General features: G+C 49.8%; 2 protein-coding genes across 5 annotated transcripts in view; one reads left to right on the forward strand and one right to left on the reverse strand.

The window, feature by feature from the left end:
• Positions 1-21,343, forward strand: part of Hvcn1 (hydrogen voltage gated channel 1) — a 33,545-nt gene extending 12,202 nt beyond the window's left edge. For both annotated transcript variants that reach the window (XM_027414057.2, XM_027414058.2), the window contains 5 exons: positions 11,691-11,963; positions 16,199-16,303; positions 17,539-17,770; positions 19,219-19,331; positions 19,627-21,343. In XM_027414057.2, coding sequence (XP_027269858.1) covers positions 11,691-11,963; positions 16,199-16,303; positions 17,539-17,770; positions 19,219-19,331; positions 19,627-19,692 — 789 coding nt within the window. In that variant the 3' untranslated portion in view covers positions 19,693-21,343. The remainder of the gene's footprint in view (positions 1-11,690; positions 11,964-16,198; positions 16,304-17,538; positions 17,771-19,218; positions 19,332-19,626) is intronic.
• Tctn1 (tectonic family member 1) overlaps positions 17,659-27,650 on the reverse strand; it is a 29,449-nt gene continuing 19,457 nt past the window's right edge. For 2 of the 3 annotated variants that reach the window (XM_027414055.2, XM_027414056.2), the window contains 6 exons: positions 27,313-27,438; positions 26,951-27,036; positions 25,912-26,052; positions 24,892-25,054; positions 21,451-21,570; positions 19,234-20,877 (listed from right to left, as the gene is read on the reverse strand). In XM_027414055.2, coding sequence (XP_027269856.1) covers positions 20,734-20,877; positions 21,451-21,570; positions 24,892-25,054; positions 25,912-26,052; positions 26,951-27,036; positions 27,313-27,438 — 780 coding nt within the window. In that variant the 3' untranslated portion in view covers positions 19,234-20,733. Of the gene's footprint in view, positions 17,793-19,233; positions 20,878-21,450; positions 21,571-24,891; positions 25,055-25,911; positions 26,053-26,950; positions 27,037-27,312; positions 27,439-27,650 lie in introns of those variants that run through there. The other variant, XM_035443298.1, reaches the window with a different exon arrangement.

Genomic DNA, 27,650 nt, shown 5'->3' on the forward strand with positions numbered 1-27,650 from the left:
TGGCCTCTGTAGCACCTGCACTCACATGCGCATGTGAGAGCGTGTGCGCGCGCGCACACACACACACACACACACAGACACACACACAAAATTTACAGACGCATGCACACACACACAGACACACACACAAAATTTACAGTCGCATGCATACACACACAACTTGGATTTGTTTGTTTGTTTGTTTGTTTGTTTGTTTGTTTTTTGAGACAGGGTTTCTCTGTGTAGCTTTGTAGACCAGGCTGGCTCAAACTCACAGAGATCCACCTGTCTCTGGCTCCTGAGTGCTGGGATTAAAGGCCTGCACCACCACCCAGCTGTTGTTTTGTTTTCTTTGAGACAGGGTTTCTTTGTGTATTTCTAGCTGTCCTGGAACTCTTTCTGTTGACCAGGCAGACCTCAAACTCAGAGAGATCTGCCTGTCCCTGTCTCTCCTATGCTAGGATTAAAGGCATGCACCACCACTACCCAGCTGGTTTTTAGTTTTTCTTTTGAGACTATCTCCTGGAGCCCAGGCTGGCCTTGAATTCACTATGTATCCCAGATGACTTTAAATTCTTGATCTTCCCACTTGTACCTCCTGTGTGCTGGGATTACAGATATCAGTCACCATGTCAGGCTTTCTGGTTTGTTTTCACTTATTTATTAGGTGTGTGTGTGTGTGTGTGTGTGTGTGTGTGTGTGTGCATAAGAGGAGGTCAGAGGGTAGCTCTACCTTCTTTTCCTACTATGTAGGGTCTGCTGATTGCACTCATGCCATCAGGTTCAGCAGTTAGAGCCTTCCCCAGAGCCACTTCGAAGGCCAGCTTTCTAATATGTTTTAGAAGATGGGCATGGTGCTGGCAAGTGGTGGCACACGCCTTTAATCCCAGCACTTGGGAGACAGAGGCAGGTGGATCTTTGTGAATTCCAGGCCAGCCTGGTCTACAAAGCTACACAGAGAAATCCTGTCTCAAAAGCAAACAAACAAACAAACAAACAAGGGCATGTTGACATGTACCTGGTCCCAGCTATCAGGGAGGCTGAGGCAGGAGGATTGCTTGAGCTCAGGAGCTAGGGGCCAGCTTGGGGCAGCACAATGAGATCACATTACAAAGAGGGGTAATTAAAGAAATAGCGTGGTATTGCCTTCAAAGTATCGTCTCTAGGGGCCTGTGGGAGTGTCCTCTTCCCAATACCTATCTTCTGACACTGACTTGTGGTGTATGACTCTAGGCCAGTGTTCTCGCCTCCTCTGGCTTCATTTTCCTCTCCTATGGAATGTAGCCATTGTTCCCCTGCCCTGCCTACTTCTCAAGATTTTGTGAGAGCCAGTGGAGTGGCCTGTGTGTCCCAACAGAAGGGAGAGGCTGGAGCTGACTTCAGCTTCCCTTGGCTTGTAGAATCCCTGTGTCTGTCATCACGCAACCTGGTCCTCGGGGTCTCTTCTGCTCCTCAGCACCCAGAGTGATTCCATCTCAACACCTTAGTGACAGTGTCAGCAGAGCCCCACATTCCAGAGAAGGCCACTCCCCGTTGCTCCAGAGGGACCCCGGAATTGAACCTGTTAATGCTGTGGCAGGAACTAGCAGCTGCCTGGGGTCTCTTGACCCTGGTTCTAGAACAAGGTGTCTGTGTCACACAGCCCTGGAGCTGAGCCTGACTCCCATCTTCCCCACACTGAGACCCTCAGTGCTGGCCTGGGTACCGTGGGAGGGAAGATCTCGCGTGGACTCACGCTATAGAACATGATAAGTGGGCACGGTGATGATTGATGCTGCTACTGTAGCGTCTTGCTGGAGTTCTGGGTTGTGGTCAATAAGCAAATCAAGGCCCCCAGATTAGCTCTGAGAGGGAACAGGGACATGGGCAGGCTCTTGAGAACAAGGACTTGGGAGTTGGCTGTGGTGACTGAGGTCATTTTGCAGGGAGGCAGGGACTTTCCCCTCCTCCGAGGGCAGTTTGGCCCTTGTGAATACAGACAGCCTCATGAAGCATGTGTAGGCCTCCATTTACCCTTTCTCGGTTAGTCATTTGTCTGGTGTGTGACACCTGTCACATGTCATTACGCTCTCTTGGAGGGACAGCTCCCTGATTCCATTATGTGGTTAATTTTTTCTTTCAGTATTTATGGAGCCCTTCCCAGGGGTCCAGGGGTCCAGTGAAATGACACCAAGTGTTAGCAGCTAGTGGTGGAGGGGACAGCTGGGGCAGGGACATCTAGGTCCAAGACCTGGATGATATACAGGGTAAGATGGGTCCCAGTCCTGAGCTCTAGGACCACAGGAGACCCTGGAACTGGAGTGTGGCAAAGGTAGGGAGGATACCGGTGACCCAGAAAGCTAGGCCACAATTCTTCTGTAGCAATGTGGGTGGAACAGTGGGAAAGATACAACCCAGCCTGGCCAGCAGTGACAGTGGGGAACCTGCTGTGATGGAGACATAGAGTAGCAGTGAGGAGAGTGGTGCAGGTCGGGGCCAGAGGTGGTGGCCGTAGCAGGGACATGTGAGCTGGGACAGTGGGAGGGAACCCAGTGGGATCTTCAGTTCTCAGCTTGGGCATGGTGGCGGTGATGCTGTGCCTTCAGAGGACCCGATTTGGTGAGGAAATGAGCTGAGTTTGGGCCACAGCACACTACGGAGATGGTGGCAGGTCAGATTAAGCTGTATGCTCGAACATGAGCAGCACTGCACATAGGGTTGCTGAGATCACCAGAAGTGGAGTAGCCCCAGCCTGCCAAGGAAGCCAGGCATGAGAGACTGAGCAAGGAGAGGAGAAAGATGGAAACCTGTCAAGAAAAATGGGGTCAGCAGTCAGGGTAATGATTGACAGACCAGAGTGTGGTGGACTGAACGTGTGTGTGTGTGTGTGCGCGTGTGCGTGTGCGTGTGCGTGTGCGTGTGTGTGTGTGTGAGAGAGAGAGAGAGAGAGAGAGAGAGAGAGAGAGAGAGAGAGAGAGAGAGAGAACTCTTAAACAGGTGCAGGTAGAGGCAGAGGTCAGCCTTGGATGTTGCATGTCTGTCTTTGAGAAAGAGCCTCTCAGCGGCCTGGAGCACGCCCTTTAGGATTGTAGACTCAAGCCATCATGCCCAGCTTTCTTTTTTTAAATGTTTTATTTTTATTCTGTGCATGTCTGTAGGTATGTGCACATGAGTGCAGGTGTGTTGAAAGAGGGTGTCAGATCCCCTGAAGCTGGAGCTATCAGCAGTTATGAGCCTGATAACTGCTCAATTCCCTGGGGGCTGGGAATTGAGCCTGGTTCCTCTGCAAGAACAGCCCTTGTTCTTCACTGCTGAGCCATCTCTCCAGCCACTGTGCCCAGCTTTTATGTGGGTGCTGGGATTCAAACTCAGTTCCTTACACTTGCGCTGAGCATCTCCACAGCTCTGGCCCGGGCTTTGATCAGGGAGGAACACAGGGTCAGAGAAGAGACTCCTGTGGACATGCAGCTGCAGGGTATCTGTGTTAGTCCCTCCACTTTAAAGCCTGCAAGTGATGGTAGCACAGCCCTGGGCCTGTGTGACAGAATCCCCAACTGCAGGGGACTAAGTGGAGGAGGGGACAAGTGATTTTCCATGTTGGTGACACAGAGTTTCCATTAAGGTCCACAGGAGCCTGGCCTGGCAGGTGCTCAGGGGGTATCACAGAGCCCATCTTTCTAGGTTTGTGAGAGGCCAGGGTGACACAGAAGGCTGTGGTCAGTCCTTTTCTGGAACTTTCCTGCCTCTGACACGACAGTCTTGACTTAAAACCAGAATTCTTTTCTGCTCCGCTGGATACCACAAGTATTTTCATCCCAAGTTACTCAAGTCACTTCTTGAGTGGTCAACAGGTTTCAGAGAGAAAACTCACCTCTCCTGGGATGTGTGGTTTTGGTAGAGAGCCTAGCCCTCAGTGGCTTTTGGCTGCAGGGTGAGGTGTTGCCTAGGGGAATTCATGGCCATCCTGGGAGGAGGGAGACTTGAGCAGATGTCACAGTGGGCTCAGGGCACACAGACCTTCCACTGTGGTGCTTACATGCTAAGGAGCAATATAGTTAGGTACTGAGAGGAGGCTTTAAGGATTCAGGCATCATGCTGGCCTTCCTGTCACCGAGCAGAATGCACTCAGGCAGAATGCCCTCAGGTCAGCCCAGGTGCAAAGGGCCCCTTTAAAAGAAAGACCCCGCCCACTCCCTCCCCTCTCCCTGCTGTTCCTCTGGGCCTCTTCTCTTCTGTCTTCTGTCTCTCTTTACCTCTTTTCTCTTTCCTTCCCCCTTCCCTCTCTTTCTAATTAAACTTCTCACTTAAGTGCTGTCTGCCTGGCATGTTTGTCCCTGCGCCTTGGTCACCCTTGACTGCCATGGAATACACCAAGGTACCCCACATGCTTTATCATAACAGGGTTCTGAGGAAGAGTAAAGAAAGGAAAGAGCGCCAGGCCGGGGTGCATGCACAACTTCAATCCCAGCACTCAGGAGGCGGAGGCAGGAGGATCTCTGTGAGTTCCAGGCCAGCCTAGTCTACAGAGCGAGTTCCAAGACAGGCTCCAAAGCTACAGAGAAATGCTGTCTCAAAAAATACCAAAGGCGGGGGTGGGGGGCAGCACGGAAAGAGAGGCTGAGCCTTTGGCTCAGGGTCCAGGAAGGACCACTTGGGAGGTGGCATTGCAGCCAGCTGAGTCTTCAGGCTTGGAATAGCCGGGTTACAAGCTCTGAGGTGGTAGTGTGAGGCTGCCAGAAGCAGAGAGGCTGGGCCTCACAAGGCCAAGCCCACCATGTGAAGGGGCTTCGATGTTTCCCTTGGACTTTGGTCAGAGAGCCTAAAGGAGCAGTGCCAGGGCAAGGTGAGACCTGCTCAGGCCTGGATGGAGAATGGAACCGTCAGGATCAGTAGGGGGTCATGCAGCATTCCTGGGGCACAGAGGACAAAGCTTCAGACTACAATGCTGGCTGAGGAGGTGGGGGAAAGAGGGGTGTTGGCCTCTGAGGCTGGGGCATTAAATGGGCTGTTTCTAGGAGGCCATGCACTGCTTCAAGCTTTCTTTGGGCCTCCTAGCTTTTGAAGAAATCTGAAATCTCCAGCTCCTGGGGTACCTAGATAATACGGGTGGTGGGCCAGCGAGGCAGCCTGGGGTTTGGATGTCTGCAGAGTCCCAGCTTCCACACTCCACTTCAACAGCACCTCAGCTGTGACAACAGGGCTTCCCCTGGCACTTAGCTAGAAAATGTTGGCGCTGTGGGTGGTGTTTGTTGACCAAATCTAGAACCTGGAAGCATAAGGTCACACAGAACCCAGGGCATTGTGTGGACACGGGGCAAAATATACCCCCTTCCCCCAGTCTGCTCCCAAGTGCCCAAGTTCTTTATCCCATGTGTTGCTGAGAATGGACTCCAGGGCCCAGAGTGCTAGGCAAACACTCTAACTATGGTGCTTACATACCTTTGTTCATTTTCTTGTGTGGTCCTCCTGCTTGGAGTTCATTGTGTTTCAATCTACAGATCTATTCTATCAAATGTGAGTGTTTTTTCAGCCATTTAGCATGCCCCTGATTGTTTATTTGTGTGTGTATGTGCCTGGGCGTGCATGCACCACAGTGTGCATGTGGAGGACTTACAGGAATCGCTTCCCTGCTTCCACCATGTGAATCCCAGGGATCGAACTTGGATCATCAGACTTGGCACCTTTACCCACCAGGCCATGTTGCCAACCCAGCCATTTTCTTTTTTAATCTCTCCATCACCTTTTGGTACTGCAGGTACCCCATGTTAGAATACTCAGTAGCGTTCCTTGAGGCTATGTTTGTTCTTTTTACTTTCAGCCAACTGGTAATTTTGTATTTAAATCTTTGTGTGCTTGTGAGTGTGTGCACATGTGTCTGTGTGAGTGTAGGAACATTGATACCACAGTGCGCTTGTTGACACCAGCAGACAGTCTTCTGCCTCTTTCCTTCATACAGGGTTTCTTGTTCCTCAGTGGGCACTCCAGGCTAGCTGGCTCACAAGCTCCCTTGTAGCAGGAATGCAGGGATGACCAACACATGATGCTCTGTGTGGCCTTATGAGGGTGTGGGCATCTGCGCTCACTTGGGTCCTCATGCTGACGAGAGACCACTGAGCTGTCTTTCCAGCCCCCCAGCCCCACCCCCAGTGGTATTTTCTGTTGCTCTGTCTTTAAGGTCACTGGTCTTTCCTTCTTTTTGGGGGGGGGTTCAAGGCAGGATTTCTTCTCTGTGACTTTGGAGGCTGTCCTTCTTTCCTTCTATCTTGTTATTTTGTGTCTGATTTTTTGGCAGGGTCTTGTATAGCTCATCATGGCTTAGAACTGGCTACATAGCCAAGGCTGGTCTTGAACTCCTGATCTTCCTGCCTCTACCTCCCAAGTGCTGTTTTATGGGCATTCACTACCATACTGGCTCTTAAGCCTGTTCATTGATCTCTTTCTTCATTTCTTTCATGTGCATGTGTGTGTGTGTTGAAATTCATATATTTTCTGTTGAGATTCTTTCCCTATGAACTGACTTTATTTTTATTTTTATATTTTTTTGAGATAGGGTTTCTTTATGTAGCCCTGGTTGTCCTAGAACTCACCCTGTAGCCCAGGCTGGCCTCGAACTCAAGAGATCTTCCTACCTCTATTTCCCAAGTGCTGGGATTAAAGGTGTGCGCCACTACTGCCCAGTGAACTGTTTTTATTTTTATAGTGCTGGAGAGTGAACCTGTGGCCTCACACTAGCTAATTAAGTGCTCTTTTACTGACTTGTAACCGCCATGCTCCTTTTACCGTTTTGAGATAGTGTCTCGCTATATAGCCCAGGCTGGTCTCAAATTTGCAATCCTTCTGCCTCAGATTCCCAAGTGCCTGTTTACCAGGCCCTGCTTCCATACTGTGTGTGTGATTTTAGTTGATTTAGTGGCCAGTCCCACTGTGTGTGTCCACTTTAAGGTCTGAATAGGTGTGGGCCATGCTTTTCTGCATCTGTCTGTTGAGTCATCTCTGTCATTTGCTGCATAGCACGTAGCCTATACTGTTCAGCACATGCCGTTGTCTCTCCTGAAGGTACCGAGTTTTATTCAATGGCCGTTCATTTAACTGGAGATCAGATGATTTTTTTAAGGGGAAACATGTACTTTCTTTTTCACATTTGTGTATGAAGGAAAACACACACACACACACACACACACACACACACACACACACACACACACACACACGCCACAGCACACGTATGAAGCCCAGAGGATGCCTTGTGGGTGTCAGTTCTCACCTTCTATTATGTGGGTTCTGAGGATTGATCTCAGGTCGTCAGGCTTAGTGACAAGTGCCTTTACCCGATGAGCCATCTTACTGGCTCTGGGTGATCTTTTGGGGCTTGTTTATGTCTTCTTTGTTGGGATGAGTCTATTGCGTGAAGTTTGTCATTTTTCTGGAGTTCCCACTGAAGGCTCGAGGTTGTGAAAAATTTTGTCCTGGCTTTTGGAAACAGAGCACACTCACCCAGTCTCGAAACATCTCTGCGGCTCTTCAGTCCCTCACACATTCCTGAGAGATGTTTTGTTTCCTGAGTTACCTTTTACCTCACAGTATCTGCCTCTGTCTGTGACATGTAGGGTCCAGCAAAAGTGCATTTTTGTGTATCCTCCTTGCCCCAAGATTCCTGAGGAAGGGAGAGAGCTGCAGTCTTCATGGGCTCCTGTCTTATCTCCTCTTCTAGGAGTTCCTCTAGTTCTGCCCTGCAGGCAGAAACAGAGACTGTAGCACTCCACTCATTTCCCAGGGGCACAGTTTATTTTATTTGGTGTCCTGACATCGGAGGAGGGAGAGATAGCAGAGGTTACTGTACCAAGGCCAGGAGTCACAACCCATCCTTCAGGCATTACATTTCTGCTTATGATTCTCTGGCTTCTTTCATACTGAGCTTTAAAAACATTCAAATGGCATTGTTTACTTGTGTGTGGCAGTGTACCTATGGTGGTCAAAGGACAAGAGTGAGTTCTCTCCACCAAATGAACTCAGGGTTGGTGGCTAAGATCTCTACCTGCTGAGCCATCCTGCTGGCTCTCTGGTGAGCTTTTAATGTATTTATCTAAAATCTTTAAAAAATTAGCCAGATGTGGTGGTGATTTTAATCCCAGCACTCTGGAAGCAGAGGCAGGTGGATTTCTGTGTGTTTCATGTGTTTGGGTATTTTGCTTGTATGTATGTCTGTGTACTACATGCACACCTGGTGCCTGCAGGGGTTCAAAGAAGCCACCAGATGCCCCAGAACTGGAATTATAGATGGTTGAGTCATTATTTGGGTAGTGAGAATTGAACCCAGGTCCTCTGGAAGAGCAACAAGTGCCTATGACACTTGAGCCATCTCTCTAGCCCCCAAAGAATTTTTTTTTTTTAGTTACATGTGTATGTGCATGACTGTATATACATGATGTGCTTTTGAGTGCAGTGCCTCTGGAGGACAGAAGAGGGCGTCAGATCCCCTGGAGCTGGAGTTCCAGATGGTTGCGTTGTTTCGTGGGTGCTGGAAAACAAACTCAGGTCCTCTTTAAGAGCAGCATTTGCTTTTGACCACTAAGCCATTTCTCCAACTTCATTTGTTTGTCTTTGACACAGAGTCTCACTATATAGCCTCAGCTGGCCTGGAACTCAATGGAGTTCCACCTGCCTCTGTGTATCGAGTACTGGGATTAAAGGTGTGCACATCATACCTGGCTATTTCTCCAGCTTTTATTTCCCCTTGTGTGCTAGGCATGGAACCCAAGGCCTTAGGCCTACTGGGTAAGCATGGTCTCACTGAGTCACACCCCTTGCTATACTCAACAGATGTCTAAAGATGTGGCTGTGGACAGGGGAGATGGCTTAGTGGGACAAGCATGAGGACTTGAGTTTGAATCTACATAGAAGCAGAATGTGGGTGTGTGTGCCTGTAAAGCTGGTGGAGGCAGAGGCAGAGGCAGGAAAATAACTGCTGGCTGCCAGCCTAACTCTAGCTTCTCAGAGACCCTGTCTCCAGGGAATATGATGGAGACTGAAAGAGCAGGACAGTTGATACCCGTCTGGCCTGTGCATACTCATAAGGTGTGTGTGTGTGTGTGTGTGTGTGTGTGTGTGTGCACATACATATACCTCATAGTTCTGGCCACATTTACAATTTTTATTTAGTGTGTGCGTTTGTATGATGTGTTTGTATATGAGTGCGGGTACCAGCATCAGATCCACCAGGAGCAAGAGTTACAGGCAGTTGTGAGCCACCTGACATGGGTGCTGAGAATTAAACTCAGGACCTCTGGAAGAACAGCAAGTGCTCTTAATTGCTTAGCCATCTCTCTGGTCACATTTCTGTGTTCACTCAGTCTCCTACAAACACAGGAATGTTGCAGAGGATACCATGTGCAGTGCACTGGTCAAGGTACTGATCGTACAGCTGTACAAGATGTCAAAAGTCTTACTTGTCCCAGAGCTGAGAGCTCAGTGGGGCAGGCAGTGAACCAACAGGCAAGCAAGTGCCATGTCATCACCTTGTCCTCAGCAGCAGGGAAACAGCCTGGCATTTTTGCCAGCAACCAGAGAGTTCACCCTGCCCTAACCAGGTACCTCCCCTCAGGCAAAGCCAGACAGGGTGTGGTAGGAGATATCTCAGAATGAGTTTGAGCAAAGCACAGAGAGTGAGTTTATTAAGTATTCAGACAAACAGACAGGAGAAAGACAATTTCAAGACATGAACACTAGATTCTCAAGGAAGAAAATCACATGTAGGTGTCTATAATGGCTATCTATAAGATCCTTCAGCTTTCTAAGTGACAATCTCAAAAGGATGTATTTATAGGTTTTAAATTAACTTTATGTCTAGCAATGACGTAATAAAGACACAGATGCCAGGGTAGGGAAGGAGTGGGGTTAGGGGGGATAAGCCAAGCCTCTCAGAAGAGGTGAGCTCCGAAAAGCCTCTCTGAGAGCATGAAGGGCAGGAAGTACACCAGCAAGAGGGTGTCCACTCAGTGTGGTGGAGAGCCACTGGAGAGCTTTAGACAAAGGCATCACGCCATGGTCTCATTGTGTTAGGCAGTTCTTTGTAGTTCTGCACAGAAAGTAGCAGTGGCAGGCAGCTGCTGCAGTAGTACACACAGAGATGGACGGGAGTGATCTTGGGGCTAGAGATGCTGGGAATGGGTCCTGTTGGGAATGGAGTCTAAAGGCAGAACCTTCAGAAGTGCCTGAATGGCTTATGTGCTTTACTGATTAGTTTCCAGTCACCAATGCATCGGTGTCACATTAAGGAAAGGAATAAAAGCACTTCCCCTTTGAGTCTTTAACCAAGAGTCCAGATTTGAATGCTCCCTGCATCTTCTGTCCCCTGTGGGAACCTGTGCCTACCTGTAGAAGGCAGTCCCTGAGTGTGACTGTGTGTGACTGTGCCTTTTGTGTGTTCTGTGTCTCTGTGTGTGATCTTGTGTGTCTGGTGGGTGACTGTGTCTATCCCTGACAAAGGGCTTCTCTGTCTTTATTGAGCAGTACTGGCTGCAACACATGGGAGAAGGGTGGGGTACTTTTCAGGGATTTTACCCAAATTGTAAAAGGATCATGTCACTGCCCTCAACTGATCCCAGCTGACCCAGACAACTACAGTAATACAAACAATGGTTTATCAACCAACATCCATAAATGGATATTCATTTTGGAAGGTTGCTTTCAACCTCTGTATTTGCTGCTTTCAGCAAATGACACACATGTATTTTCTAGGACAGGGGCATGGAAGAGTACATGACTTAAGATTATAGCTATCTATTAGTTTAGGTTGTAAAAGTTGGTTACACAAATGCCAGGTGGTGGTAGTACACACCTTTAATTCTAGCACTCAGGCAGATCTCAGTGAGTTTGAGGCCAGCCTGGGCTACAGAGTGAGTTCCAGTACATCCAGGACTGTTACACAGAGTAATCCTGTCTTGAAAAAGAAAAGAAAAAGTTGGTTACACAGGAAGTCCAATGCAAATAAGGCTGGTTACTACATTGTTTGCTCTCTCTTTTCTTTTTGTTTTTGAAGACAGGGTTTCTCTGCATAGCCCCAGCTGTCCTGGAACTCGCTCTGTAGACCAGGTTGGCCTAGAACTCACAGAGATCCACCTGCCTCTACATCCTGAGTACTGGGGTTAAAGGAGTGGGCTACTATTACCTGGCTTGCTACATTGTTCTCTCAGAGGTAGATTTAACAAACAGGCTGAGTATACAGTGGGATAGCCCTTATTCTTGGTTTTTGAGATAGGGTCTTACTATGTAGCTCTGGCTGGCCTTGTCTCCTCGTCCTCCTAGCCTCCATCTCTCAAATGCTAGGATAACAGGTGTGTGTGCCTGCCCTTTCTGCCTGCCTGGCCAGGACTGGCCTGCAGAGTGTAGGGTTGGCATCTGTGTGTTCTCTGTGAAACTGGACTTTTACTTTTGGACACTTCCTCCACTGCCCTCACCAGCTCTCAATTTCTCTTATGATACTTACACATGGGCCCCCTGTTGAGACTGGGCTGTTGGTGACTTCGGGGCAGACTTCAGGGACATGTGTGGTGGGATTGGGGCTTCCTGTTGCCTCATGTACAGAGATACTATGTCCTAAAAATAAGTACCCCCCAAAACCCCACTTTTTGACCTGGGCTAGGGTGCTCTGAGCACCCTGGGGCCTGGAGTAGATTCCCCTCCCCATCACAGCTCTGGGAACCTTACGTGCTTGCTCTGTCCTGTCCCTCTAGGGCGTCACTCGCAGACCCAAGGTGGCTCCTACCAGGAGGATGAGCAGGTTCTTGAAGCACTTCACAGTGGTTGGGGACGACTACCACACATGGAACGTCAATTACAAGAAGTGGGAGAATGAAGAGGAGGAGGAAGAGCCAGCCCCCACATCAGCTGAAGGGGAAGGCAGTGCCGTGGGCACGGATGCCGAAGCTGGCCCTGTCCCCACACCCAAGCCGGCCCTGGACTTCAGAAACAGGCTAAGGAAACTCTTCAGTTCGCACAGGTTTCAGGTAGGAGGGTAAAGTCACCAGGTCCCCGAGGTGGGAGCCCCCTCTGCCACCCATGCATCCCACAGGTGTTTTCTGAGCACCTACCGTATGACCTGTAGGGACAGTGCAGGAGGGGAGATAAGAGAGTGAAGGAAGGTTAATGGCCTTTCATGGCCTGTCCCTCCAGAGGGGCATGACAAAGGAGGGACATGTGAATACCACATGCGGCAACTTTGAAAATATGACTTGAGCCACAGTCCAGACAGGGAAGGTCCCAGATGTGTGTGATGCCAGGTTGCTGAGCCATCCAGAACGCGCACAGCCAGGTAGACAGATGGGAGGTTGTGGGAGGGAGGGAAGAATGGAGGGGGTGGCTGTTTGAGAGTGATGGGATTTCCTTTTGGATGGTGGAAATACAATGGGACTAGATGGTGGCGGGCTGCACAGCCTTGCGACTGCACCCACTTGCCACAGAGCTTTATGGTAACCTGTGAATGGTCACTTTATACTAGTTCTTTTCACATTGTGAAAAATTTGCCTGTACACTATGAGAAAAGCATTCATTTCACAGTGCCTGCTTCTGGACAAGGTCATGTGGGTTCCCTGCCTCAAAAACCTCATCACCATGAGCCCTCAGACCCTTCTTTATGGGGAGGTAACAAAAACACGTGGGGCTGGGGAGACAGCTAAGTGGATAGTGCTTGTTGTGTAAGCATGAAGCCCCGAGTTTGGTTCCCCAGAATCCAGGGAAAGAGTTGGGTGTGGCAGTACATGCCAGTAATCCCAGCACTGGGAGGCAGAGAAGACACGTGGCTCCTTGGGGCTCACTGGCCTGTTGGTGAGCCCCAGGCTCTGTGAGAGAATTAGGTGGAGAGTAACTAAAGACACCAACATGAACCTCTGGCTTACATGTGTGTGTGCGTGTGCACATGTGCGCGCGCACACACACACACACACACACACACACACACACACAGAGGACATACGTACTCCACTCATGTGCCTGGCTCTCACCAGATGCTCACTCATGTGCTGCCTCTCTCCAGATGCTACCCTGGGGAGAGTAAGGGGCTCCCTTGCTGAGCTCTGTGGGGCTCATCTATCCCAACTTTGTGAAAGGCAATTTTTCAAAAAGATTTATTTTATTTATATATATGTGTGCTTATACAAGTTTATGTGCACTATTTGTACTCAGGAGCCCTCAGAGGCTACAGGGTGTCCAATCCCTGGAGTTGGAGTTACAGGTGCTTGTGAGCTACCTGATGTGGGTCCTAGGAACTGAACCCAGGTCCTCTGCAAAAGCAGCAGCATTTTTAACTGCTGAGCCATCTCTCCAGCCCTGTGAACAAGAGCAGGCTTCTGTCTCTACCCTGAGGTAGCAAGCTGGTGTCTAGAAGCATGGCTGCTCCAGGAAAATGCAAGAGACCAAGGGCATGGTGACAGTCACAGCTCCTGGTGGGTCCAGTACCACAGGGAGGTACTTTGGGGATGCTGCTCTGGGCATCAGAGCCCAAGTCCCTTCTGGAAGCAAGGAGAAACAGCTCCACTCTCATGACTGACACTGTTCTGGGGGTGGGGGGTTATATTGGTCTCTTTTCCCACTTAAAGCAAGCCAGCAGCCCAGCAGCCCTTGCATTCTGCCAGCCCCTCTGGCTGTGGCAGGAAACATGGTATTATGTTGTTGTGGTTGAAATCCAAACCTGCAATTTCAGAGCAAACAGAGGGAGCCAGCTTCCTTCCAGCTGTAAAGGGAGCCACAGACCCACCCCCTCTGGATGTCCCTGCCTCTGGAAGGGACTCAGCCTGCTGGTCCTGGATTTGACTCTTAGGCTGGAAAAAAAAAAAAAAAAAAGATAACTATCATAAAGGCATTTGTCCTTTGAGGGGACAGTGGTCTCCCTATTGCAGATGGCAGCGAGCTGGATGTGACAGTCTGTGGAGTGGCAGGAATGACAGACGCTGCTTAGCATGGCTAGTCATTCCCTGCAAGGGGCAAGGATGAGGTCAAAGAGCTCCTGATAGACTGGGAGTCAAGAGGTCGCAGGTGACTGTTACCTGACACTCAAGCATAGTAGGACCCAGGGGTGGAAGGGCATGTTTCAGACAGGGGACTGAGTTGCGGAGTAGAGGAGGGGTGCAAGGTTCCTGTGGATGGACCCTGTGGGGGTGACATGGCCAGATAGGTTAAGGATCTTGGATGGAAGCCAGATGAGATGGGGGGTGGGACTGGGGTTCAGGAGTCTTGTTCTCTGCTGGTAGGATCTGCGAGACATAGTGACAGAGCATGCTGTCACTTGTCACATGGTGAGTGAGTCTCCTGGGAAGGCCAGAGATGGGTCTTTGACCTTGATCAAGGCGCAGCCAGAGCTTAGCACATTGTTCATGGGCCTCACGTCCCCTTGGATGTCACTTGAGCAGAATGTGGCCAGCTGAGGTTTCAGTTCCAGTGCTGTCCCCAGCGCAGGCTGATGGAACTCTGCAGTGGGCACCCCACAGGGGAGGATATGGGTTAACAAAGGGATGTGACTCCCCTTCCACAAAAAGCAACCAGGTAGAAGGGCAGATTTGAGATTTGGGGATCAGTTCATGGAGGTCAAGCGTTAAGATCCATCATTGTCTTTTTTTGGTCTATCTTTCTCACTTCTAACTTCAGGTGACAGTCACACAATGTAAAATTAACCTTTTGTTTTGTTTTTTTGAGACAGGTTTTCTCTGTGTAACACTCCTAGCTGTCCTGGAACTCTCTTTGTAGACGAGGCTGGCCTCAAATTCACTGAGATCCACCTGCCTTTGCCTCCTTAGTGCTGGGATTGAAGGTGAGCGCCTCCACCGCCTGGCTAAGATTAATCATTTTAAAGTGACTATTTATGTGGTGTGTAGTGCACAGAGCACTGTACAGCTCACCACTTATCAGTTCAGAATATCGTTGTCACTGTCCATCCTGCGCCACTGGACCCCGTCTGCATTTTACCCGTCTGTGTTCTGGGGATCACATCATGCATGGCCGGAGGGTCTAGATGCCTGCACTCAGCATAGCACGACAGCACAGGTCCATGCTTCGTGCCTTTTGGTGGCTATGTGGTGAGCCTGTTCCCAATACAGTTGTGCTTTGGTTTGAGATCATGTGACTTTGCTAATCCCTCTGATTCTAAAATACAAAGAAATAATAATAAAACAAAATCCAGGCTGGGAATAGGGTCTGTCAGGAAAGGGCTTGCTGTCCATGTAAGAGGACCCCAGTTCTGGGTCCAGAACCCAGGCTTTAACAGAAGGCAAGAACCTGATGTGGTAGCACCAAAGAGAGACAGGACGACTCCTGGGGCTTGTCAGTGAGCCTAAGAATGACAGTTGGGCCGTGCTGGCGCATACTTTTAATCCCAGCACTTGGGGGCAGAGGTAGCCTGGTCTACATAGCTAGTTGTAGGCCAGCCAGGGCAACACAGAGAAACACTGTCTTAAAAACAAACCGAAAGGATGGGACCCCTGAGTGCCCTGTGGGGAGCTTGGGAATACCTCTCCCTTAGGGGCCCCCAGTCTCTCCTGTTCTCTGCCCCTTAGTCACCCAGTCTGTCTCTCCAGTACCATCTCTCAAAGCAAATGCCACTCCTAAAAGGCAATAGGGCTTTGTTTTTAAGTTTCATTCTTTATTTCTGTGGTTTGCTGTTGCTGGGGTACATAGAGCAGATGCTCATTGAGTTATTCAACCCAGCCTTGGGTTCCCCAAAGCCTGCCTGTCCTCAGGGAGTGGGATGGTGTTGCTTTCACCCAGTGGGTGACACAAGCTGCTCCCAGAGTTTGATTTGCCCACCCTTCATGGTCAAGGGCAAGCAGGTAAAAGGCAGGGCTTCCTGGAGTGTGGAAGGATGGGGGTGGGCAGGGGTCCCATTCTTTTGTTTTTTTTCAAGACAGTTTCTTTGTGAAACAGTCCTGGCTGTCCTGGAACTTATGCTGTAGGCAAGGCTGTCCTCAAACTCACAGTGATGCGCCTGCCTCTGCCTCCTGAATGCTGGGATTATTATTATTTTTTTTTTTTGAGAAAGGGTTTCTCTGCAGCTTTGGAGGCTGTCCCGGAACTCACTCAGTAGACCAGTCTGGCTTTGAACTCAAAGAGATCCACCTGCCTTTGCCTCCCGAGTGCTGGGACACTCAGTTTGGGAGTCCCATTCTTAATGCCTTCACCTAATCATTTCCCAGTGACTCCCGAGAAGGAAAGTGGTCCCATCCTGGTCTCAAGTCTTCTTGCTCCTCCCCACTAGGTTGTCATCATCTGCCTGGTGATCTTGGATGCCCTCCTGGTGCTTGCTGAGCTCCTTCTGGATCTCAAGATCATCGAGCCAGATGAGAAAGACTATGCAGTCAAGGTATGCACATGGTACAAACACACGGGCTGCAGGTGTGTAGATGGTACGGGCACACTTGTGGTACACAGCAGGCCTCCCTGAGCTATGCATGCACACAGTTCAGGTCCATATGCAGCAAGATACACACACACACAGGGTGCTGCTGATGGGGTCAACTGAGTCACTAGATGCTCAGTGTGTGGGTGAGCCCATCTGCTTTCTCATTTGCCTTGGGCGTATGCCTTACTGTGGTGTGTTACAATCACTCTTACACTTTTGTCCCCAGTGGTCACTGTGAGCCTCAGTAAGAGAGCTGCATGTCCTTTTGACATGGCCACAGGAGTTGGCATATCCCCTTGCTTCCTGACTTCCTTAGTAAGAAACGGGGAACTCTTTAGGTACCACTAATCTGTATTGCTACCTCAGGGAGTGTGTGGCTTTGCCCCAGTGCTCAGCAGCAGAGTAACAGTTAGAGGAGGTGCCGTCACCTGTCTAGCAGATGCATTCATCCATTCATTCACAGGGTTTCTCTGTGCAGCAGTCCTGGCTGTGTTGTACCTCTGCCTCCTGAGTGCTGGGATGAAAGGCCTTCACCTTTTATGGGACAGTGACATTCTCCTCTCCACACAGACTTGGGATTCTGCCCATAGTACTGCAGTGACAACCAATGTGGCTTTGAGCAAGTTTCTGCCCAGCCATAGGTTGTGTTCCCATCAGTGGGGTGGCTGGGCCAGAGGACACTGTGGAGGGCTTGGGTTGTTCTGTTTTCTCCAGCACTGGAAAATAAAACCCTGGACTTGTGTGTGCTATGAAAGCACTCATGACAAGAGTGGCAGCCATTTTTTTTTTTTTTTTTTTTTTTGGTTTTTCGAGACAGGGTTCATCTGTGGCTTTGGAGGCTGTCCTGGAACTAGCTCTTGTAGACCAGGCTGGCCTCGAACTCAGAGATCTGCCTAACTCTGCCTCCCGAGTGCTGGGATTAAAGGCGTGCACCACCAACGCCTGGCCATTTTTACTTTTTAGTTGAGACAGTCTTACTCTGTGGCCCATGCAGGTCTTGGACTCTTGATCTTCCTGCCTCAGTTTCCCAAGTACTGGGTTGACAGTCAGGCCTGGCCAGGGATATTAAATACTGGAAACCTTGTCTGTGATGGTGATGACGGTCTTCAGCACTGAGTCCTTTCTGGTAACCAGGCAGGTGTGTGCAGAGACTACCCTGTGACAGTCAGTGCTCCTTGTCTGCTCTGTCTCCTCAGGCGTTCCACTACATGAGCTTTGCAATCCTGGTCTTCTTCATGGTGGAGATTTTCTTTAAAATCTTTGTCTTCCGCTTGGAGTTCTTCCACCATAAGTTTGAAATCCTGGATGCCGTGGTGGTGGTGGTGTCATTTGTCCTCGACCTCATCCTCCTGTTTAAAAAGCACCAGTTTGAAGCTCTTGGCCTGCTGATCTTGCTGCGGCTCTGGCGGGTGGCCCGGATCATCAATGGTGTGTCTCCTGTGCTCCTGGGCTGCGTGGGGGAGGGGAGGAAAGGTGGGGGTCACTGTGGTCGGTACTAAGGTGGCAATTCAGTCACCAGAGGCCTGGGATCTCATACCTGGTTTGTGTCATGGCTGCTGCCTCCAGGTAATCTGGAGAAAGGTAGATGGTGGTATTTGGTGATGAGCTGCTGCCTCTGGCTGCAGACTATGACTGCTCCAAAGGCATCTGACACTCTGGCCATGTTTTTGTGGTTGCCAGAAGGTAGTTATGGAAGGATTGGACAATTGCCTCGGACAACACAGGAGAGCATTCTCCAGAAGGGAGGCAGGTGGCTTAGCGAGCTCTGTGCTGACTGCCCAACCCAGGGTCCCCTCATGGAGCTCCCCCAATTTCCCGGAGTGACCACCCTGTTGCTGACACTTGCTACCATCCCCTGGCTTCTGGCTCTGAACACCTGGGGAAATCCTGCTCTGCCCAACTTCAGGCACAAACACTGCCCTGATAACTGTGTCTGAGGAGCAGTGCTTCTGTGGGGCCATGGCTGGCTGGTGGTTGGAGCTGTTCAGTCTTCCCAGGAACCACAGTAGTCAATTTCCAAGCTCTGTGCCCCTCAGCAGTTCTACTGCAGAGGGCCTGGGGTGTACTCAGAGGATCTAGATCATCAGCCAGGCTTGGGAAGCCTGAGGTGAGGGAGTGGCAGTGTGTGACCCACATTTAGGGTGGGTGTGTCCTCTGATGGGGCTGTGAACTCAGGAGCTGTGCTGGCACCTCTTGTCCCACAGCCCACTCAGGTTGGTACAGCTGCAGGTAAAGTAGGCTGCTGTGGCCTGGGATTACAAGTGATCACATGTCAGCCAGCTTAACTCTGTGTCATGTGGAGGCAAAGGTGGCAGGCTGATGACACATGGGGTTTAAATGAATTAATCAAAAGGACAGAGGTAAAGGTTTTTTAAATACACCATAGTGCAGCCATAGTGAGTAGACTAAGGGGGTGCCTTGCCTGAGAGGGACTGGAAGCCTCACATTGCAGCTGTGGCAGGCAACCTTATGGTACTCATGGGCCTTATTGGGGTTTATATCTAAGGGGCAGCACTGGTGTTTCTTGAGACTGGCCATGGGGTTGGGAACCATGGGTTATGGAGTTGTATAAGCATCCCAAGTTAGCAGGTCATGTGCCAACCTACCAGGGCCATGCTCCAGCATAGGGCTCTCTGATTTAACTTTTGGCCTTTTCATCTCCACACTCTAGACTCTGACCAAGGGAGACAAGCAGCTTTCACTTCTAGGAATGCTTGTCCTTGGGGAATGGAAACACAGGACCTGCAGAGACTGTGCCCATGGGGGCCACATGGAAATACTGCCTTACTGCATACTCTCTGTGCACCCCTGCCCCCCCCCTACACACTGTAATATTAAAGCAAGCTGTTGCACCATAACCCTCCCCTCCCTTCCAGGTATCATCATCTCAGTGAAGACACGCTCAGAACGGCAGATCTTAAGGTTAAAGCAGATAAACATTCAACTGGCCACCAAGATCCAGCATCTGGAATTCAGCTGCTCTGAGAAGGTGAGACTTGGGGGACTGGTTCCACTGCTGTCCCCTCCAGCCCACTACTGACCATTCTCCTGTAGCCCACAGCCCTGCCTGTTACTCCCTCTTCCTGGTCTTTCTGGCTTAAGTACCAGCTCCTGGAGCCAGGCCCAGTCCCTCCTCTGGGCATCTTGTTCCTGTAATCACTGCCCAGGGCCCTCCCCTCAGCAGCCAAAATGCCACAGATTGGCTCTTAGCTGTGTGTAGCCCCAGGCCTTCGGGAATGTGGCTCAGAAGCTCATCACCCGGTGTCTGTCTGCTTTTACAATAGGAACAAGAAATTGAGAGACTCAACAAGCTGTTGAGACAGAATGGACTTCTTGGGGATGGGAACTAGCCTTCCAGAAGCACCACCCTAGAGAAGCTGGGCTGTGGCCAGACAGCAATTGTGTGCTGACAAGTCCAGTCCTCATCTTTGCCTTGGCTTGCGCTCCCTGGATGCTGGGAACACATCTTTGTCAGCTCTGCTGCCTCTTCGGTGTGACCCAGAGCCACCTGTCCACGCCCTCCTTCTGCAGCAAGGAACCATAACCACCTTTTCTCACCTGGCCTCTGCTGTTGCTCAAAAATAGACAAGGAAGCTGGGCTTGTAAAACTTGATGACATCCTTCCCTCAGTGTGTAGGGACCAGCCCATCCTTTCCTAAGCACACCCTGAGAAGAACAGAAGCTGGCACCTTGTACCAGCCCATTCCAGAAAGCCTTTATTAGCTGGTCTGCAGATTCTCCTGCTGCATCCCCTAGGGGAGCTATCCTGGTGCCCAGTCTCCTCTGCAGCCTCCAGCTGCACCATCAGCTTCAAACTGGCTCTGTACCCACCAGCATCTCCCTCAATTACTATACAATTAATGTATAAAATAAGCACCCTCCTTCCCCTGGGCCCGCCTACCACATTCTCCCCTTGGTGGCAGCCCACAATAGCCCACCAGTTATAGAGCTAGCTCACTGCAGGGAGGGGGAACTGCCCTGTAATTAGCATCATCTTGGGGTGCAATGCCCTCGTGGGCACACGTTTTTACAGCCTCTTGTTGGTTTGTACTTCTCAAATGCTCATGGGCATTGTGAAGACAACTCCTGATAGATGAGGGTTAAGGCACTGAGGAGGCTTTCCATGCATTGCTACACTAGGTTCTCCCTCCCACCTCTCCAGAGGTGACAAGGCCTGTGACCTGTGTGTGCAGGATGCTGAAACCACCTGATGTGAGCCCCTAGCCTAGCAGAGTAACGCTTCCAAGAGGAAAGGCAGTGGAGAGGGGCAGAGCGCTGGTTTGAGGGTAACCAGCAACTGAGCTAGTGTCCTCCAGAGCCTTGCGCCGGGGTGCCCACTGCTGCAGAGGGGCCTTCAGGGTGGGAACTCACTCCCGAAGGGGCCACTTGCATCACACAAATGGGAAGAAAAAGCTGAAGGGCAGCCTGGCGTTGATGGTGGGTGGAGCTCGGAAGCCTGCCTCTGCAGGGGCTGACACGTCCACAAATGTCACTGTAGTGGAAATGACAATCGTCCTCTCAGGCCCTGGGAGGGGCTGTAACGGAAAGACAGAACAGGCACGCTCATCATCTTCTTCACTCAGCCATGGACACTGTCAGCCTGAGGCTGGCAGGTGCACAATGCTCCAGGCTGATTCAGTGTTCACAAGAATTACCGTCAGTGAGTTCTTCCCTCTTAAGTACAAGTTAACGAATGGTTATGAAATTGTTTTAAGACTCAAAATTACAATTGGGCACGATGGCACTTGCCCATTAACACTCAGGAGGCTGATGCCGAGAGTCACAAGTTCGAGACCAGCCTGTGTTCCATGAGAAGATCCTAGGTAAAAATACCAGACCCCCCCAAGGCACAGCAGCACTAGCTTCCTGTCCCTGAACCTGGGGGCTGTGACAAGAATCAACAGCTCAAGTCCAGCCTGGAGACCCTGTCTTAAAAAACTGAAACCCAAATACAAATTATAATCTTTCACACCAAGTAATAAACTCTTCCTGTCACACTTACTGTCTGTCACCTCACCTTCTGTCTTCACTTGCTCCTTTTATGGATTGTACTTTATTTCTTTCCGTGCTACACCCCAGCCCATGGAGATCATTGCCAGCAGGCCTACCTCTGGAATGGAGAAGATCTGGGCAGTGACATTCACTATCCTGGCTTGGGGGTTCAGCAGAGATCCATACTTAGTCCATTTCACTTCTATACCCAAAGCCACAGGGAGTTGGCAAGGGCCCTGCAAGAGAAAACTAGATTAAACCAGAATATTACACAACGGCAAGTCAAACTAAACTGGCAGTTGAGCACTTTAATTATAAAATGGTTGCCAATTACAAAATGTTCAGAACACAAGGATGAACACACTATCCAAGTTCAGGTACAAATAAGTTTACAGATCCTGAGTCATTACAGTACTCTCTGCTCCTACTACAGTACCACCCAGTGAGAAATGGGCCAGCACCTCCCATTCCCAAAACAAGGCCTAGTCACTGTGGAGTAGTACATTCCTGCTACCCAGTGGTGGGACCTTTGGGACCAACAGGGAAGAGACTATGACAGAATTTAACAGAGAAAAGGTGACCTTGATTGTAGCTCATGTTAGAATGCAAACAGAAACATGCTTTTATCTAATTTTATCAGCTAGCAATGAAGATACAACTTGGAGCTGGAGAGATGGTTCTGCAGTTAAGAACACTGGCTGCTCTGGGGTCAACCTCTAGTACCCACACAAACACCTGTACTCCAGTTCTAGGGGACCCAATACCCTTCTCTAGCCTCTGCAGGCCCTAGGCACCCATATGGTATACATACATACATACATACATACACTCCATATACAGAATTTTTTTCAATCTTAAAAAATGGCAGCTGGGCGTTGGTGCGCATGCCTTTTAATCCTAGCACTGGGGAGGCAGAGGCAGGTGGAACTCTGTGAGTTCAAGGCCAGCCTGGTCTCCAGAACGAGTGCCAGGATAGGCTCTAAAGCTACACAGAGAAATCCTGTCTTGAAAAAAAAAAAAAAAAAAAAAAAAGGCAGCTGGGCATGCTGGTGAATGTCTTTACCACCAGCACTCAGGAGGCAGAGGCAGGCAGATATCTGTGAATTTGAGGCCAACTTGACCTACAGAGTTGAATTCTAGGACAGCCAAGGATAGAGAAACCCTATCTTAAACCCTCTACCCCATCCACAAAAAAAAAAAAAAAAAACAAAACAGCTTGGGGCAGAGTCAATGTATGCAATCAAAGATAATGGTGCAGGGTAGGTGTAGTGGTGCACACCTAAATTCTAGCACTCGGGAGGCAGAGGCAGGCAGATGCTTTGAGCTCAAGGCCAGCCTGGCCTACACAGCAAGTTCTAGGACAACCAGGGCTGTTTAGAGAGACCCTGTCTCAAAAAACAAAACAAAGGTAACAGTGCTTCATCTGCACTGAGGAGGCCAGCATGGGGTTGCCCGAACTAAGGCTGGATCCTGACTCTGTCCCAGGACCTTTGCTTGGACAGTCCCAAGTTAAATGGACATTGGACCTTCCAGGCCGTCCTTTTGCCGGTAACTGTGGAAATGGGGAACCCACCAAGCTACGGTACTTCCCTGTATGTTAGACTCTCCGCATATATTTTCTCTAAACTATGTATCCTGGCATAAAAACCTAGCAGACCACTAAGCTAAACTGGAGACTGCCAAAAGCAGTAATGAATTCCTTAGCTTGCAAGGGCCTTTAGAAACCTTACCACTGAACCAGCTTGCCAGTATCCCATTGCTAGAAGAAACTGCAGGTGCAGTGGGTGTGAACAGCAGATGCCCTGGGCTTGCTTCCCCTGGCACTGATGACTGGTGTCTTTACCCTGTGCCAGAAAACTAAAAGCCATACCCCAGGTTCACTGGTGGCGGCACGGGGGTTAAGCAATCTTTGGAGTGGGGATCTGGTAAGGTTCTTGTCCCTACTACGCCACTCCTTATAAATATACAAAGCAGATAATAAGAGGCCTGAAGCAGCTGTGACAAGAAATAGCTGGGCAATTAGGGGAGAATGGAGTGCACACCTCCGCTGGGGACAGCCCACACTTTGCTGCTAGACAAAAGGAGGAGGTGGGTGGAGGAGTCACATGTGACCAGGAAGCTATTTGTAGCATGTCAGCTTCCATTAAACTCTTTGGGGAACTTTGGAACTGAAAGAGCTCATGTGTGGGTGGCTGCCATTATAGCCCAGAGGGCAAGGAATGAAAATGGTAAAGACAGGAGGCTACATCTCATGTTCCTCATGTCACCAAATGCCTGAGGAAGGCTTTACTGCACCACTGCTGTCCAGGCTGACCATCCTGCGTTTTGGATATTGGCATAGCCATGATGACTGAGAAATTCCTGAGACTAGACAGAAAATTCATTGTTCATGACCATCTCACTCAGTCAGCCTAGAGTTAATGGTATTTCAGTGGGCCCAAGTTTTGACCGTAGCCACCACCCATTGGTGGTGACATGTTGGCACTAGAAAAGTTTCTGATTTGGATGTCACATCTTTGGCTTAGGGGATTTCTCAACCACAGTGACTATGGTGGTCAGTCGAACTTCCAGTTTATGGAGTGGCCACTGTGTCCTGCCAACAGCCAAACAAACTCAACCCTCTCAACAGCCCAGTGAGGTCAGTGATGTCATTTCTGAAGGGCTCTAGAGGCCTGAGCATGGCAAACATGGCTCTGGTAGGCCTTGCCCTTCTCCCCCATTCCCTCTACTTTGCTAAACTGTTAGATTACATTCCTAAAGCCAGCCACCAAGGTCTGTTCCCTTATTTAGCCACTTCCTCCTCCTGAGACTTACTACCAAGGTCCAGCTATCCGAGTATTGAAGACCAGCAAGCAGAAGTCCCTTCTGACTGCCCTAATTAACATGTCCAATTAAAACAAATCAACTTATCCAAACAACAGGGTTTCCCTTCTTACCTTTATAAACTACCATGGGCCATATCGGTCTCCTTTCTATACAGAAGAGACAGACATGTCTCCTTTGTCTCTCCAGAGCAAATATCCCTCCCCATTTCCTTGTTCCTTTACCCTTCTCCCTCTATCTCCTGCCTTTAAATCTATTCCCTGCCCTCTGTCTCTCTGGGGCAAATAAATCACCTTTATGCTGAGAAACTGGTCTTGGGCTGTCTTGTGCTGTTTCTGGTCCTTTCAGTTTCCATGTCACAGGGAAGCAAACAGAGGCTTAAAAACTACTAACAAGCAGGGCGTTGGTGTCCCACACCTTTAATCCTAGCACTCGGGAGGCAGAGGCAGGCAGATCTCTGTGAGTTCGAGGCCAGCCTGGTCTCCAGAGTGAGTGCCAGGATAGGCTCCAAAGCTACACAGAGAAACCCTGTCTCGGAAAACCAAAAAAAAAAAAAAAAAAAAAAAACAAACTCACCACCTCCAAAAAAAAAAACCCTACTGACAAAGGCATTGTGAAGAAGGGGCAGAGCTGGAAAGCCTAGCTTAGTTGCAGCCACCTCCCTCTCTCCCCGACCCACATGGCAGAGGAAGACACACTAGCAGGTGGCCCGCAACCTTTCGTTCACTCTTTACCTTCATGTTGGAGGAATGAGTGACATAACGCACAGGCACCCAGTCCTGCACATCCTGGGCCTGGGAATTCCCAAATGCAGCCACATAGTCAGGGAAGGCCTGGCCTCTCAGAAGGCCCTGAATCTTCTGTGCCAGGAGCCCACAGGGGATGGTGCCTGTCAGTCTTTGGGAAAGAAAGAGAGGCCAACTCAGGGAGGCACTGGCAACCTCAAGGAAATGCCAGATTCCAGGACACTTCCATCCTTTCTTCCTCTGCAATGCGATCATTGAATCCCTAAGGTGGTCCTGCCTTAGGGGCATCCTCGTCATGGAGATGATGCCAGTCTGTATTCCACCATCTCTCTCTACATCCGATGTGCATGGCCAGAGGCCAGGCAACACAGTGGTTTTCCCATATCCTGTCCTCCTGAAGGGTTCTGGCACAAGTGAGTTCCACAGGAGGGAAGGAGGGTTTACCAGGGGCTGCTGCCTCCTGGCATCCTGTGGGAAAGTGTTCAGTGGAACCTTCAGGAAGAAATGCTGGTCTGAGATCAGAGCTAGCAATCAAACTAATGACAGAGTCACTCCAAGGGTGTGGGAAAGATATGGGTGGAGAGGGGAATGAAGGGGACAAAAACATGTTTGTACAGAGTGGGAATTCAACAACAAATGCGCAGAACCAAAGATCCAGAAATGCCATTGCAGCACTCAGGAGGCTGTGGCAGGAGGATCAGGAGTTTGAGTCTAGTCTGAGCTATGCAGGGAGACCTCATCTCCCACATCTCATTCCAATTTTCACTCAGTGGTTCACTTATGCTGTAAAATTAAAAACCCAGAAATAGGAAGGACTTTCAAGGGATATATTTTCGCTCAGAACTCAAACACTATTTAACCTTAACCACAAGACACACAAAGCTCTGTGATCAGTCAGTCCTCTGCCATGTGTGGAATGGAAAGGCTACAGCAGTCTTGCTGGTGACCTGGTTATAATAGGAGAAAGGAGTGGCTTTCTCCTGCTTTCTTTGCCACAGTCACTCTCACCTGAGTTGACAGCCAGATTGCACATTGTAGCCAAACAACACTGGGTCCCGGAGTCCCTTGCTGGCAAGGCAGTCCTGCTCGCCTGTGCTACGAAGAATAGTAAATTGGCCTTGTCTGTTCGTTGTCTGAATAATCCCAGATATTTACAGGCTGTTAAGGGACAGGTAACAGTTCAAGAGCATCCAGAGTGTCCAGGAAGAAAATGACATCACTATATGACACAAGACATGAGTGAGGTGCAATTCCCTTCTCTGGGCCTCTTGGTTGTTCCCAGGAAGAGGCAAAGAAATGCTAGTAAATCTTCCCTTTGTCTGGCTCACCTTCAGAATTAGTTCCAGCCAGGTGTGGTGGCCAGGCCTATAATCAAGGCACTAAACAGGCTAAGGAGGGTTGCCCATTTAAGGATTCCTGAATTAGAATGAGTTCAAGACCAGCCAGGACAACTTGCCCAAATCTTGTTTCAAAATGAAGAGTAAGGAAAGGACTAAGGTACAGCTTAGTGGCAGGGTGCTGTCCTAGTTTGCTCAACTCCCAAAGGAGGATCTCTGAGTTTGAGGTCGGCCTGGTCTGCACAGTGAACTTCAGGACATAGAGTAATCCTGTCTCAACAAAACAAAAACAAAAGTGAACCAATGAATGATTCCAACCATTCTGCCTCCAGGAGTCCTTGTTTTTTGTTTGTTGTTGTTTTGTTTTTTTCAAGACAGGGTTTCTCTGTGTAGTCCTGACTGTCCTGGAACTCACTTTGTAACCCAGGCTGGCCTTGAACTCACAGAGAACCCCTGCCTCTATCTCCTGAGTGCTGGGATTAAAGGTATGCACTACTACCGCCCAGCTTACACTGTCATCTTCCCCCAAAGTACCAGTCTCTACGTCCACCCAGACCTACCTCATTTCACTGGCACAGAGAAGCTCTGGCCAGTCCAGTGCCTCTCTCCCACAGGCTGCCCGCCCACTGCATTCTTGGCAACAAATGGAAGCATAGTCCATCCATGCAGACAGGGAAGGTGACCTTCTCCACAGATTCAAAAAAGGATACCCCTTCTGAGGCTGAAAGCCAGCGGCCAGCGGGAGTCCCACCCTGTAACCAGGGTTGCCACTGCAAGGAACAGGCTTGGTGCCATGCTGAAAGACAAGGGGTTGTCCTGTGCAATACTACTTAGGCAGCACCGGGGGCAACACAGTGTTCCTCATGATAACATCTGGAAGAACAGCTCCCCTGTTCTGAAGTATAAACGGATCCCGGAGAGTGGGAGGACAGCATCCAGCTCCCAGGCAAACCCCACACACCACTGCAAGTGCAGGCTGGGAACTGGGTCATACTTCTAGGCTGCTCCTCCCCAGAAGTCAGGCTTTCCTTCAACTTGACAGCCAAATAATGAACAGAATACTCAAACTTACCTGAATAAAGTGTATCTCAAACTTCTGCTGCAGGAGAGTCACTGTGCTGCTGAATGTCCCCAGTACAAGGGAAAGGCTGGCTTCTTGTATCTGGCCGGTGGCTGTGTACAGCAGGCTGTATTTCACCTGGGACAGAATGGGGCTCATCCACCTCTGCCCACCATGGCTCAGCAGCCATGTTCCCACCTCTAATGAAGCAGCCACAGAAAAGCCACAACCTCCAACTCTGCTGGTCCAATCTCATCAGTGATGTCCCCTCAGCATCCCAGTGGACAGAGTCACCTCAGTCTCTCTATACCCAATTTTTTGATCTTTCAGATCAGCTGACTCAAGCACAA

Source organism: Cricetulus griseus, chromosome 4 (assembly GCF_003668045.3).
Source record: "Cricetulus griseus strain 17A/GY chromosome 4, alternate assembly CriGri-PICRH-1.0, whole genome shotgun sequence".
Lineage (NCBI taxonomy): Eukaryota > Metazoa > Chordata > Mammalia > Rodentia > Cricetidae > Cricetulus > Cricetulus griseus.